Genomic DNA, 14,585 nt, shown 5'->3' on the forward strand with positions numbered 1-14,585 from the left:
GTTTGAGGATTTGGCCCCCAGGGCTGAGGTTTGACACTCCTGCAGTATACCTTTGAATACCAGGAGACTGGGGGTGTCAAAAAGTAGGTGAGAATGATCACATTCATGCCCAACCTGAACTTCCCAGGGGAGTCGGGGACATCTGGCTGGCCCCTGCTGGAAACAGGATACTGGGCTCGGAGCATAAGGGGCCCCCTGCAAGATCAGCCCAAAGGCCCATCTTTTCCAGCATCCTGTTCTTAACAGTGGCTAAGCAGGTGCCTGTTGAAAGCCGCCATGCAGGGCACGAAGGAAGCAGCCTTTTCCAGCTGGGAATGATGGGAGTTGTAGTCCAACAGCTCTGGAGGGGACCGGGTTGGGGAAGGCTGCATCTCACCATAGCCATCACTTACACCTCTCTTCCACCGTGGATTGTCTAACCTTTTAAAGCCCCTTTTCATCTCAACCGGCATCTCTTCCCCCCAGAGATCCTGCAAACATGTTTTTGTTTCCACAAGGGTCACCCAACGTTCTGGGCACTGCTCCAGCGGCAATCGGGACAGCTTCACATAAGTGCCCCCATCCCCAAGGGGTTCCTCCTGCCACCCCTCAGCCCACCGCCAGCTTGGACTACGTCACCTCTTTCCTGACCCACAATCTCCCGAGGCTGGGGGAAACTCCCGCCCCACCGCTCAGGCCAAGCCACTCCGAATATAGCTGCAACTCCCGGCATGCCTTAATTCGATCTGGCAGGCGTGAGGGGCTGTCATGTTAGAAGGGCTTAAGCCAATGACGTCAGGGCCTGGAAGGCAGCTGAAAAGGCACATCTGTCCACTGGGGCCACCTGCTCGCTTGTCTGTTAAACGGGGTGGGGGGCCAGCAAATCCGATAGGCTGTCATCCGGCCGATGTCCAAGCTCACCCGGGCTGTCCTGTGTGGCTGTGGCCCCTGCAACAATGCACGTAATTGCTTTTTATTTTACATATTATTACATGTCTATCCCACCTTTCTTCCACCATGGAACTCAAGGTGGCTCCATGCAGTTCCATCCCAGGTGGTCTCCCCTCCGAGCACCGACCAGACCCCAACCAGCTAAGCTTCAGCAAAGAGGCTGCCTCTTGTACCTTCAGACAAGGCCCGGATGTTACAGTTGGTCAGTCACTTTATTACAGCCATAAGACCCATTCAGGCAAAAATCCAAAAGTAATAGAACACAAAGATGACATTTCTCCAGTTTAGCTAATACAGAATGAACGTTACAATCTTCCCTGGTAGCTACTGCTGTCTGTTCCTGACTGTTTCTCTAAGAGTAGGGGAAAAGAACACAGACAGTTACCCATATTTCATCTTCCTCCTGGGTCCAGCCACTCTGTCTCCACCCCAAATCCAGCTTGGGAGGGAACAAAGTGACCGTTGACCTCAAAGAGACTCTCTCTGTCTGGGATAAAGCATGCACAGCCCACAAGCGTCCGTCTCCCAGGGACTGACGCATCTGTTGGTTTTGCTCTCTCCCACATCCCTTAAAAAAAAAAAAGGTTTCTTCATCCCATCGAGGAAGAAATTTGCAAATTTTGGCAAGTCCTTCTCAAACAACAAGCCAACTGAAATTCTCGCCCACGTGCACCAGCCAAATTGAGTATGTTCAGCTGTTTCCAGTGTGGAGAGGACCATGTTGTACCCGCCCGCCAGGTAGCTTTGCAAGATGATGAGCCTCTCGGGGAAAAATGGAGGTGGTAAGCCTAATCCAGCACTTATGTGGGTTAATACGAAGGGGCTTAAACCCAAACGTTTAAGAGCTAAGTACTCAGAGGTCTGGAGGGACGAATCTGTCCATTTCGGTTTCTTCCACATTCACATTGTTATTAGGCACGTTTAGACAGAAACATTTCCTACAACTCCCAGCATTCCCCAGCCTGCATGGCTGGCTGGGGAATGCTGGGAGTTGTAGGATGTTTTTATGTCTAAACATACCTAGGATTGCATCCTTAATCTCTCGTTCTTTTTGTCTTAAATATGGAGAACGTTGCGAATGTTGGTGAATTCTAATCAAAATCAAACTGAAATTTTTATCCATCCCCTGGTTCAGGTTTGGCTGTTGGTGTTTTGGGTTGGACAGTGCCATCTGTTGGGATTATCCATTTATGACACAGACGTGTGCTTTTTACCGGCTTCCGGTTGCAGAATGCAACCTCCCAAGGCAATAGTGCTCTGTTTCTAACCTCTACAGACACCTAGATTAGCTTGCAAACCCCAATGGAGCCAGGAATGAATACGCTGTAGTCATGGCAGGTTTGGGACAGAAAAGCTAGGTTCCTCTGACCTTTTCACTTCCTCCATTTGTACCCCGGGTGTCTAAATCATTCTGCTCCATTATCAAAATTTTCCACTGCCCATCTCTTTGTTGGCTTTCTGCCAGAGGACAAAGTCCTTTCTCTTCTAGCAGGCTTTTTACTGCTTGAGAACACAAGCCTTATCTGACTGCTTTAGCATGGATCTGCTGTTTGCTGCTATTTGTTTTTGGCTTACTTTGTTAGATTGTGTTTTAACTGTTTAGGCTGGAATCCTATATTGTGTACTTTGAAGTAAGCCCCATTGAGGTCAGTGGGATTTATTCCCAGGCAAGAGTGTAGACCAGGGATGGGCACAGAAGGTAGATCTCCAGATGTTTGGACTTCAGCTCCCAGAAGCCCCAGCCAGTATGGCCAGTGGTCAGAAAGTTGAAGTCCAAAACATCTGGAAATCTACTTTCTTCCCACCCCTGACGCATACTATACTCAAGGGGGCTTACATCTGAGTAGACGTGTTTAGGATTGTGCCATTAATTAGGCACGTGAGGCAGCCACTGTGCTGAAGCTAGACCCTCCTGGTCTGAGTCTGGTCCAAGCTTGGAAGGGAGACCACCTGGGAACCACATGCAGCCACTTTGAGTTCCACAATGGAGGAAAGGTGGGATATAAATGAAATAAATAAATATTACTTTGTTATCCACCCACAACATCCTGTGTGAAAAAGCAAGATACCAATCTTTCTTCCTCTTCCTCCTCCTCTTCCTTCTCTTGTTGTTGTTGTTGTTGTTTTCCATGTATTTCTATCCTGCTTTTATTTATATTTTTATTTATACACACACACACACACACACACACACACAATCAAAGTAGGGTACAACATAAAACTAATTACATTTAAAACAGTAAAACACACACAGCTAACAGCGCTCATAATTAGCAGCACCAGAAGCAAATAAGACCAGCATCAAATAATTTAGAAGAGGAGAGCATTAAAACAGAGGAAATCAAAACACAGCAGCTGCCGTCCTGTAGACACTTGCCAGGGAGAAAGTCCAGACGATCGTGAAGTTGTTATCTTCTGCAGTGTGCTACTGTTGTACTGCTTGTTTTATATGTTCTGTTCATTGTATAACTTTGTGTACACATACGTGTGTGTGTGCACGCGCGTGTGTGTGTTTCACTGTTTTTGGCAAGTCAGCTAAGATTGCTAATTGACATTGAAGGTACAAGGTATACATATTAGAAAGAAAGAACTAGAACGCAGTGGGGCTTACTTCTGAATATACATGCATAAGATTCTGCTACCGTAACCTGTTGGAAGAATAATATTTATTTAAAGTATTTTTAAAATTCTGTTCCCCAGCCAAATAGGCTTCTGGAGGGGTTACACATAACCAGTAAAACCAGAGAGCCCCTGCCTCGCAGGCTTACGATCTAGGAAGACACATCACCCAAGGGAAAAGGAATGGGGCGGGGGGGAATCTACCTTTCAGCTGGGCTGGTGGAATGGCCTCTCTTCCCTCTCTCATCCCCCTCCGAACAGCCTGCTGGAACAGCTGCTGTTAGTGACACTTGAGGGAGAAAGAGCCTTCATGGAGGTGAATTAATAATAATTAATGATGACAATAAATAGTTTTCAAATCTAAAGCTGCAATTTTATGCCTGCTTAACTGGAGAGCGCTGTTGGACATAGTTGAGTTTACTTTTGAGTAAATGTGCATAGGGTTGCGCTGTAAAGGGGAGAAGGCAGGGAGTTTGCTGGATCTCCCCAATCTTTATGCTCCTTCGCTCAGGTTGTCAGGTCCTTACCCTGGAGACAGTCAACCTTTTCCGGAAGTACCTCTCCATCCTAGATGCCCCCATCAGCTGCCTGCACAGCCAAGATGTTATGTTTGTGCTGACAAAAGAGGAGGCCAAATTGGCACAGGTGAGAGCCACACTGTATCCAGCGTTCCCGACAAGGCCCTCTCTTCCCCACTCCAGCCATGTGTGAATTTGGGGTGTTTTTCTCCCTCCCTTAGCTGTGCTGGGAACCGCCCCTTTTCCGGGCTTTTCTGGATAAATGCACTTTCCCCCAGTCACCACTGCAGCCTCTTCCACATACACCGCTCCGCCACTTCAGGAAGGGAAGTGCACACAGGGAAGCCCACATGGGCTGCATCTCCCTCGCCATAATCCCGCCCCCACTCTCCGATGCGGGAGAGAGACTCTGTTCTCGATTTGCACTGCCTGAGGTTTCCCGCGGGGAATTACTCGGCGAAATGGGGTTTGCTCCAGAGTTCGAGGACCGATTGTTTGATAGCCTCTTCAGCAGGGGTGGGCAACTGGTTTTTTTGGCCCACAAGCCCTATCCGCCCAAGCCAGCATAGCCAAGGGATGCTGCACACTGTGTCCTCATCCAGGCAATAGACGGCTGTTTCTGAATAAAACTCTGGAGGGCTGTGTGGGACTTCCCAGCCCGCCCACCCCACCCCCTGGTGTTATGAAACATTAGAAGTTGCCTCCTCAGCCGCTGAGCTATGGTTCTTCCATTTTAAATTAAAGTAAGATTCCAGTCCTCATGGTTCTTAATAAAGGGGCTGATTTAAATAGCGTAGGAAGCTGCCTCGTAGAGTCAGACCATAGGTCCTTCTAGCCGAGTGCTGTCTGCTGTGACTGGCAGTGGCCCCCAAGTCTCGGGCACGGAAGGGGCTTCACCTTTAGAGTGCAGCCCATCAGCCTCTCCAAAACAGAATTCAGCCCTTGGGCTAAAAGAGGAGCAACACTCCTGTCCTAACGGCTTCATCCAGAGCATCCCCTTGTTAGTTCTCCGTACGCTTGTCCCACGAGCCAGACCTTGCCCGAGACAGTTTTAAAAGGGGGCGTTGTATTTCTCGCCCTTCTCCAGAGAGCCATGTTGTGCCACCGCAGCCAGCTCCTGTGGTTCCGCCGCCTGCACGCCTTCTTCTCGCGCTACATGGTGATCAACTCCCTTCGCTCCCTCTAATGGGAAAGGGCCTTCGCTCAAGGCATCAGGGCGACTGGGGGCAAAGAGAGACTGACAGACGCATCACGTGTGGCTCCTCCGAGATCTCGCTGAGCTGAGGAATGGAACAGCGGCCGCTCCAGACTGACCTACGCCAATGGGTGGGGAGCCGCCGCCACACAGCGAATCCGGCTGTGCAAGTTCTTCCACGCGGCTGTGCAGGATTTTCCCTCCCGCCGATGACCGTTCCACCAGTTACGTTTTTGCTGTGCTGACAAAAGCCCAGAAAACTAATGATGGCTTTGCGTCAGTTCCCATGAAGACGGGCAAGAGGAAACATTCCAATGTGGTGTACCAGAAAAGGAGGTGGAAGAGGAGGTACCCCAAAACGACCATACCAGGACACTATAAATATTTAAAATATATATTTTTTTTAAAAAAAAGAAAGAATACATGCTAACTTGAAATGTTGACTGAGAACGTTAAGGACAGAGGGGCTACTACACTGAAATGAATTCACTGACTCTTAATATTGCGTCCCACTCCAAGCAGCTTACATGGAAGGAGGCTTGGAGGATGGACTTAACATTTATGTTGGCCGAGAATGTCCCCTTGGATCAGTTACATTTTCTTGGCCTGGCCTACCTTGCAGAGTTGTTGTGCAGATAAAAGTAACTTAACACTACCCCTTGAGCTTCTTGGAGGAAGGGGTGGGAGACAGATACGGAGACAGTGTGTTGCAGTGGTCAAAGTGTTGGGCTGGGACTGGAGAGGACTGGATTCAAATCCCCACTCCGCCATGAACTTCACTCGGTGACCCTGAGCCACTGTGCATTCTTTCAGTGTAACTTCCCTCACGGGTTTGTTGAGAGAAAATTGTGTGTGTGTGTGTGCACGCGCGCACGCGTAAGAGAACCATGCGTGGCACCCTGAACTCCCTGGTGGAAGGGTGGAATATAAATGCAACATAAATAGAAACGCACATTTTTTAACTCGAGACATTGCAGAAGATACCTGGAGTCCCAAAAGCTCAGCTGCTCAGCCGTACCTGTACCTCATCCGCTGAAGACTTGCGCTCTGAGGGGCTACACCAGCCCTCCAGATGTGTTGGACTATGAGTCCCATCACCCCAGCCACCTATACTGGCTGGAGGTTGTAGTCCAACACATCTGGAGCACACCAGGCTGGGGAAGGATGGGCTACGTTATTCATTTCCAGGGCCTCACCTTTGGCTCACGCCTCAAGTCACCATTGGCCGTTATCAGTGCCTTATCTCCGAGTCCTGAGGCCCAGGAACTCTTCTGCCCCGCCCGAATCGCCTTGTTCATCTGTCTTTACTCCTGCTGAGGGAGGATGATCAGGCGAGCCGATCAGGGCATACGACGAGAGGAGCAATGGAATGGTTTGCACCCTTACGGCGCAGGGCTTCACTAGATGAAAAAGGGCCCTTCCAAGAACCAGGAACCTTCTTACAAAAAGAAACAAACTGACACCATCTCAGTGTCGCCATGCTATATCCCCAGAAAGCAAGGCTCTTTCTTCTGATAAATCCTGTTCTGACAGAAAAGAGATCTCCCTACATTAGTTGCTGAAAACAGGAGAGGCTCGATCTAAAATTAATTCTTACAGAGTCCAACAGAATCCCTTCTCTGGCTCCTGAGCCTTTAGTAAGCATTATATGCGCAGTTTTGGTTGCAACAACGAGGAGTAGCAAAGTCTTTTTTTTTAAATTATCTATAAAAGCTAAGGTTCTTCTTCGGGGAGCAGCCTTGTTTCTATTCCGTGAGTTTATACAGGCGCGAGAAAGGGCAGCAGAGAGCGACTTCTTTTACAAAAATATAACTTTTATTCCTAAATGTATTTGGAACAGGGACCTTATGCTGAGCGAGCTGAGATGGATGAGCTGGGGTGGGATGTGACCAGCTGGGGGCACCTATGCTTCTGGACTTGGCTGGGTCACGGTTTTGACATGCTCCTGATACTGGGGTGAGCTTTCACGGCCTCCTCCCACTGCTTGCCGTCAATGGCCTCCATGGTGACGCTGCTCACCGTACCCTCGTCCAGGCAGTGCGGAGCAATTCCTGGAAAGAGAGAGAGCTGTATCAGACAAGGCAACTCTGTACACCTCACAGAGGTGTCCCCTGACAGCCAGACCCCAAGGCGTCGAACCTCTTCCATCCCAACGGCTGAATTCTACTTTGGAGGAGTTCGGGGGGGGGGGGCATTCCAGAGGTGCATGGAGCCAAAAGCAAAGGGAGTGAGCCCAAAAGCAAAAGGTGTCAGGGCCAAAAGTACCAGCATATTGTCACCTGAAGCTCTTCCTGCTAACTAAGCCTGAGGCATTTCCATCTTTTAGATGGGAAAAAGCTGCACAAAAGCTGGGAAACCATCAATATACTGGGGGTCAGGGGGATGCAGGAGCAGGGGGTGTATCCATCTGGGGAACCCCAGAGGGCTAAACTGAGAGCCCAGGGTGGCCAGATTTGGCCTGGGGGGTTCTGGGAGTTGCAGTCCAATACAGCTGGAGGGGCACTAGATCGGGGCAGGGTGGGCCAAGGGCTTCTGACCCCCAGTCGTTTAACAACTGTGACCACAAAAAGGCTTCAAACTGGGCTGCTGAAACTAAGGAAGCCTGGGCAGGAAAACCAGGAGTGGAATTTTGTGCAGAAGGAATGAAAGCTCCATTCTGAGACTGCAAAGCAGTATTAGAATCCCTCCCCTGTAGTCACCCAGAGGTAGAGTTGCGCTTAGAGATGCAGCATCCCAGTACACGGCTCAGGGGGTGTCGTTAGTAACCAGCTCCTCCTCTTAAGCCACCATTTGGCACCGGGCTCCGCCCCTCTGAGCCGCCATTTGGCACCGGGCTCCGCCCCTCTGAGCCGCCATTTGGCACCGGGCTCCGCCCCTCTGAGCCGCCATTTGGCACCGGGCTCCGCCCCTCTGAGCCGCCATTTGGCACCGTGCTCTAGTTTGTGGATCTTGGGCTTCTAGTAAGAAAACAAAGTTGATCCCACCATCCTGAATTAAACGAGCGGTGGACGTGTCCTTACCGTAGCCGTCTGGATTGGAGCGGGGCGTATAGAAGCTCTGGACGCCACACGTCTTGCAGAAAGTGTGCCGGGCGCAGTGGGTGTTGAAGGTGTATGTGGTGAGGCTGTCAGCACCCTTGGCAGAAAGAAGGACAATGCTTAGCTTTTTGGAAGTGCGAAAAGCGGTACGTGCGCGCTGTTCCTTCCTTGTGACAACCCTATAAGGTATGTCAGGGTTAGGGATGGGGGGGCAGAATGAAAGGATCACTCCCTCTTATTGCTGTCATGACTAAGGCAACATCTGAACTCAGAGCTTATTTCTCGGTTCTCAGGCATGTTTCTCGGCAAGTTACAGCACGCCAGAGAGTGTGAAGGGCAGCTAAGCTCTGCCTGGAACAAGAAATGGTACAACTAGGTTATTTTAGACCCCAGACGTAATGATCTTATGTGGGGGGCCCTTCAGACAGGTGCTTCTGGAGAGGCCCTTCTTTCAAGACTGCCACCCTCAGAGGTAGGTTTGGCGGCAGCACAATGCAGGGCCTTCTTGGTGGCCGCTCCCAGCCTGTGGAACTCCCTGTCAAGGGAGGCTAGGTTTGCTCCCTCTCTGCTGTCCTTTCGCCGGCAGGCAAAGAGCTTTTTATTCAAGCGGGCCTTTGGCGTATAAACAGATCTGTTGAGCTGGAGGCTGTTTTTACTCTGTTACTGTTGTGTTTTTAATCGTTCCTAACTGTGCTTAATGTATTTTTTTATTGAACATCAGAACATAAGAAGAATCATGCTGGATCAGACCAAGTTGTAACTCAAGCAGGACATGAGTTTTTATCAAGTTTCATTAGTGACTATGGGCCGCCTTGAGTGCCATTTTTGGTAGAAAGGCGGGGTACAACTCTAAATAAATAAACAAAGGTGCAATCCTATGCATGTTTAGACAGAAAGACGCCCTACAGCTCCCAGCATTCCCCAGCCAGCAAAGCTGGCTTACATGTCTCTAAAGATTGTCTTCAGAACAACCTTCACAGCCATCCCATCCCTTACAACTGCTTCTCCATTCCCTGTATGTTAGAACAACAGCAACAAAACTTTTTTGCCAATTGGGATTTTAAAAACTGTTCTGAGCATGTGCAGTTCTGCATTTTAACCTCATTTAAACCATAGCACCGTCACAAGTACAGGAATAAAATGGGACTTTGCTTCTGGACCTGCAGCTCCCTGGGCGGCTGTTTGGGATTCCCTTGGTTGAGGGGTGCTGGGCTTTGGTCCCTGGTCCAGCCTAAGTGCACCACTGCATGATGCGAGGTACAAGTGCAGTTGTAGACGGAGAGGGTGGAGATGGGCCAAATGAGCAGTGAGGAACAGCCCGTCCTCTCAGCCTCCCAGGACTTCACAGTGGCAGGTGCTCTGTAGCAGTACTAGGGTCAAAAATAAACCTTCCAACGGTTTTGCAAGCTGGATGTGTTGCCTCTCAGGAGGCACTTTCTCCACCACCCAGAATCTGGCTAGAATGGTCCCACAGCCCTTACGGCTAACCAAGACGCCTGCTTTCCTCCCCCTGCTCCCTCAACCTACCTTCAGCAACTTGAAGCGAGAGGCGGGAACAATGAAATGCCTGTTTTGCTTCTTAACACAGATGCTGCAACTGAGAAAGAGAGGAGAAGGAAAACATGCTTTGAAAAATCCACTCATCGTATAGCGTCTGACCCCATCACACCCCAAGTAGTACAACAAACGGGCAGCTGTGGGTCAACCATGAGAAACATTCCAAAATCCCTGCAGCGTACAACGTTTAATAGGCCAACTGAATGATCACAAAAAGCGTGCAAGCTTTCGAGACCTCCAGATCTCTTCATCAGGCGAGATGCTACAAAAAAGAGGGAGACCAGGCGAGGAGGGGGAAGCATGGAGAGAAATAGGAGGTGGATGGCTGACAACTTTCAGGAGCAGTACATTTCAGGTACAAATCTCTCTAACTACAGCTGGTGTTTGAGCAGCCTTTTACATCGGTAGGCCTGTGAAAAGACTTCACCAGAAACAAGTAGTCATCTGTCGGACGTGCATTCTGCAGGTTTCTCGTAACGCGAACACACCCCTCCTCTACAAAGGATAAGGCATCCATGGCAAGGGAAGCTCAATCACTCACTTGCAGTCAAAGACGTGGAGGTCGCCCGATGCCCAGACCTCGAAACGGACGGCTCCACAGTGGCATCCCCCTGTGTGTTTCACCAAAGCTTGGTACTCGCTAGAGAGGAAGAGACAGAGGAAGAATGGAGATTTGTCATTATCCGTCCTGCATCTCATCCATTCACTTCATTCATCCAAGCAGTGCTTGCCTTTAGCGCACAATTATTTATACTTCTCAAACCAGCAACATGCAGAAAGTGCTTAGTGAGTCTACCTGAAAACAAGCTCTGTGCAACCCACAAGCTGGCCTTCATTTGCATGTGACAACTGCTTCCAATACCAGCCTCTCACTCATGAACACTGTTATCCTGAGGTAATCCTTCACATCCCGAAGTAAGTGCCCTAGTGTGCACCTTGCCCTGAGATATTTTAATTTAGTTAAAATATAAAATTAAACTGAACTAAAACGTTAGATGTACAAGGTTCAGATATACTGAGGATGGCTGGAGAAAAGAGAAAAATTTCCATTTTGCGTCCAGGTGAGCCACAGCCGGTCCTTACATAGGTAGGATTATGGCAGAGTTGGCAATTTAAGACTCTCCAGATGGTTTGGCCTATAAATCCCATCAGCCCTAGCCATTTCTAAAATTGCATTGTTTCATAAAAGTAATTGGTAACATCAGGAATGGATGCAATGCCTCCCAAATTGGGCAGTTTCAGTCCTTAACTTTTTCATATGACTATACCAAGGAGATACCCATATATCTGATGCACAGCACTGCAGGCACACCAAAATTAATATGTCATGTTTTCAGTGGCTTCATTTTCCCTCCTTAAAACCTAAACAATGTAAGGGATGCGTATGCAGTTGGGCAGCCTTAAAATGCTTACAAGATTTCCAGTAAAAATAATTTCCAAGTAAATGCTTTTTGAATTGAATAGAATCATAGAATCAGAATAGTAGGGTTGGAAGGGGCCTACAAGGCCATCGAGTCCAACCCCCTGCTCAGTGCAGGAATCCAAGTCAGAGCATCCCTGACAAATGGCTGTCCAGCCTCGTCTTGAAGGCCTCCAGTGTGGGATAGCCCACCACCTCCCCAGGTCATGGGTTCCATTGTCGTATTGCTCTGACACTCAGGAAGTTTTTCCTGATGTTCAGCCGGAATCTGGCTTCCTGTAACTTGAGCCCATTATTCCGTGTCCTGCACTCTGGGATGATCAAGAAGAGATCCTGGCCTTCTTCTCTGTGACAACCTTTCAAGTACTTGAAGAGTGCTATCATATCTCCCCTCAGTCTTCTCTTCTCAAGGCTAAACATGCCCAGTTCTTTGAGTCTCTCTTCATAGGGCTTTGTTTCCAGTCCCCTGATCATCTTTGTTGCCCTCCTCTGAACCCTCTCCAGTTTGTCTGCATCCTTCTTAAAGTGTGGTGCCCAGAACTGGACACAGGACTCCAGATGAGGCCTAACCAGTGCTGAGTAGAGGGGAACTAGTAGTTCCCGGGATTTGGAAGCGATGCTTCTATGAATGCAGCCCAAAAGAGCATTTGCCTTTTTTGCAGCCACATCACATTGTTGGCTCATATTCAGCTTGTGATCGACAACACTTCCAAGATCCTTCTCGCTTGTAGTGTTGTTGAGCCACGTATCCCCCATCTTATATAACATTTAAACCATGTTCAGTGTGCTTTATTGATTATTTCCCCCCAGCCCCAATAAAATATTTCTGTTCAAATACATTTAGGGTGCAATCCTGTGCACACTTTCCTGGGAGAAAGACCTGTTGAACTCAATGGGGCTTACTTCTAAGTAGACATGCATAGGATTGCACTGTTACTGGGGAAAAACAAGTTCGAGATTCAGGTCCCTGTTCATTTGGTCTTGGACATCGGGGCATTTTCCAGATGTTTTTCAAAAACAATCCCAGAAAACTCACATGATTCATTAAGACGAGGGCTCCTGTTTAGAAGGGTGAGGCTTCCCAGGGCTGGCTCAAGACTGGCCCAAGACATTTTGCTACATAGGGCAGAAGAGCAAATTCCAACACACGCACACCCTCCAAGCCAAGGGGCATAGGACTCAAGGCTAGTAAAATTATTTTGGCACCAGAGGCAAACAATCCCACAAATGTCTGTTCCCCCTTCCCTGACAGCAAAAATCCAACAATAATAACTACATGCTACTCTTTCATGACACCCCCACAGCTACCTCACTCTGCTTTACAGTAATGCCAGCCATGTGGCTTCCATGTACCCTTCTATGCAGCTGCACCACAACAGAAGAACGTAAGAGGAGCCTTGGGGGATGGACCAAAGGGCTATCTAATCGGCAGAACATAAGAGCCATATCGGATCAGACCAAGGGTCCATCTAGTCCAGCATTCTGTTCCCACAGTGGCCAACCAGATGCCCCAATGGGAAGCCCACAAGTAGGACCGGAGTGCAACAGCACGCTCCCGCCCACGTTCCCCAGCAGCTGATATACACAGATATACTGCTCTTTTATATAGCCATCAGGACTAGTAGCCAATGGTAGCCTTCTCCTCCATGGATTTATCCAACCCCCTTTTAAAGCCACCCAAATGGGTGGCCACCACTACATCTTGTGGTAGGCAGTTCCACAGCTGAACTCTGCGCTGTGTAAAGTCCTTCCTTTTCTCTCTCCTGAATTTCCCACCATTCAGCTTCATGGGATGACCTGGTCAGGTTCTGGTATTACGGGAGAGGGAGAAAAACCTCTCCCCATCCATTTTCTCCACACTAGGCATCGTTTTGCACACCTCGATCATGTTCCCCCCTTACTCGCCTTTTTTCTAAGCTAAAGAGTCCCAAACCAGCAACAATGCTAGCGCGGGGGGGGGGGGCAATGCGCCCCCGCAGCTACAAAAGCAAAGCTCTTTCCAAAGGGGATCCTTGCATGCAGGCGGGCAACGCGCTAGCAGTGGTGACTCGCCCTGCACATTGCAGCCCCCAAAAGAAAAGAAAAGCACAAGCGCCCCAAACCGGCTGCAGAGAGGGGTGAAGGGCGTGGCCGGGATCGTGCCCTTCCCCCCTTACTCACAAGGTGTCCAGCAAGAGCTTGGCCGCCTCCTCGCAGCTCACCCGCTGGCGCTTTTGGAACTGGAGCCAGCGCTCTTTCTGCGCTCCGAGGGTCAGGGCGCAGCGATCGCCCGGAGCGGCCGCCTTGGGGGGCTCCGCCTTGGGGGGCTCCTTGCTCGGCGCCCCCTTGTCCTTGGAGGCCCGGTCCCGGGCGGGGAGGCTCGGCGCGGCGGGAGGCCGCCTCCTCCCGGAGCCCGGGGGGCCTTTGCGCCTCGCGCTCGCCGCCGGGGACCTCGCCTTGCCCATGGTGGCGCTGGAGTTGGGGGGCGGCCCGGCTGAGCTCCTCGCGGGCCTGGCCGCTCGGGGGCGCCGCAGAGCCGTACCAGATCCTCCGATCCGGAGCCACGTGGAGGAGGAGCGGAGGAGAAAGAGGCGGCGGCGGGGAAGGAGGGGGAGGCTCCTTCGGGCCTGCAGGAGGGGCAGCCCCCGCGATTCGCGGCTGGCTGGAACAGCTCCCCTGGGGGGGACGGGGGACGCCGAAGGGGCGGTGCGGTGAAGAAGGGATCGAAAGCAGAGGCGGCCCCGCTGGCCCTGAGGAAGTCGGGTGCCCATTTAGGAATCGCCAAGACAGAAGTGGACAGTGATTTGCATCAAGTTTAGACAGAAACTGTGCAGAGTTGCGCATTTGGAAATATGGTCTTGTCCGGGCACCTCGGCGCGGAAGACACCGTGCGCAGGGCACGTCCGTGTCGGCCTCTCCAGGCGCTCGCTGGCGATGGGCGACTCGCTTTAACGGTTCTTTAGGTTTAAGCCGAAATTGGACAGGACGGCCCTTCAATAGAGGGCAGTCCGCTGTGAAAGAGGACACGGCCACCCTAACACGGTGGCTGATACCCTTCTCGGGACGAACCAGAACGTCATGAAATGGAGAGCAAGCTTTCGCGCTCCACTGAACTCTGCATCAGGATGGATGTAAAGCAAACCAAGTGGGGTGGGGGGAAGAAACTGGATTGGTGTTGGAGCTGCCAAATCTGCATTTAGTCACTGTCTTAAAATCCAGGTCAGGCTTTTATGGAGCCTCATTCACAAAGGGTCCAGCCGTTGTAGCCCTCTGGGGCTTTCCCACCAATTCTTGTCTTTCCCCTTACCTGGAAAAAAAAAAAAATCCTG

The 14,585-nt window shown here is 50.3% G+C and overlaps 2 protein-coding genes across 3 annotated transcripts in view; one reads left to right on the forward strand and one right to left on the reverse strand.

Moving 5' to 3' along the window:
- Positions 1–9,977, forward strand: part of PIGL (phosphatidylinositol glycan anchor biosynthesis class L) — a 49,290-nt gene extending 39,313 nt beyond the window's left edge. Inside the window, exons 6-7 of the mRNA XM_084822705.1 lie at positions 4,061–4,194; positions 5,155–9,977. Coding sequence (XP_084678831.1) covers positions 4,061–4,194; positions 5,155–5,253 — 233 coding nt within the window. The 3' untranslated portion in view covers positions 5,254–9,977. The remainder of the gene's footprint in view (positions 1–4,060; positions 4,195–5,154) is intronic.
- Positions 6,990–13,819, reverse strand: CENPV (centromere protein V). Of its 2 annotated transcripts, XM_084822703.1 has the most exons (5): positions 13,438–13,819; positions 10,399–10,497; positions 9,828–9,897; positions 8,283–8,397; positions 6,990–7,313 (listed from the first exon to the last, which is right to left on the reverse strand). In XM_084822703.1, exons 1-5 carry the CDS (start codon positions 13,719–13,721, stop codon positions 7,189–7,191), a joined length of 693 nt encoding a protein of 230 aa, XP_084678829.1. In that variant the 5' UTR covers positions 13,722–13,819; the 3' UTR covers positions 6,990–7,188. The 2 variants fall into 2 exon arrangements, with proteins under 2 accessions (XP_084678829.1, XP_084678830.1); XM_084822704.1 differs by lacking the exon at positions 6,990–7,313 and having other exon boundaries at positions 7,885–8,397.
- Between the last annotated feature and the right edge of the window lie 766 nt (positions 13,820–14,585).

The sequence above is a fragment of the Heloderma suspectum genome, chromosome 16 (assembly GCF_057233095.1).
Source record: "Heloderma suspectum isolate Gila_16-S chromosome 16, 16-S_ref, whole genome shotgun sequence".
Taxonomy (NCBI): Eukaryota; Metazoa; Chordata; class Lepidosauria; order Squamata; family Helodermatidae; genus Heloderma; species Heloderma suspectum.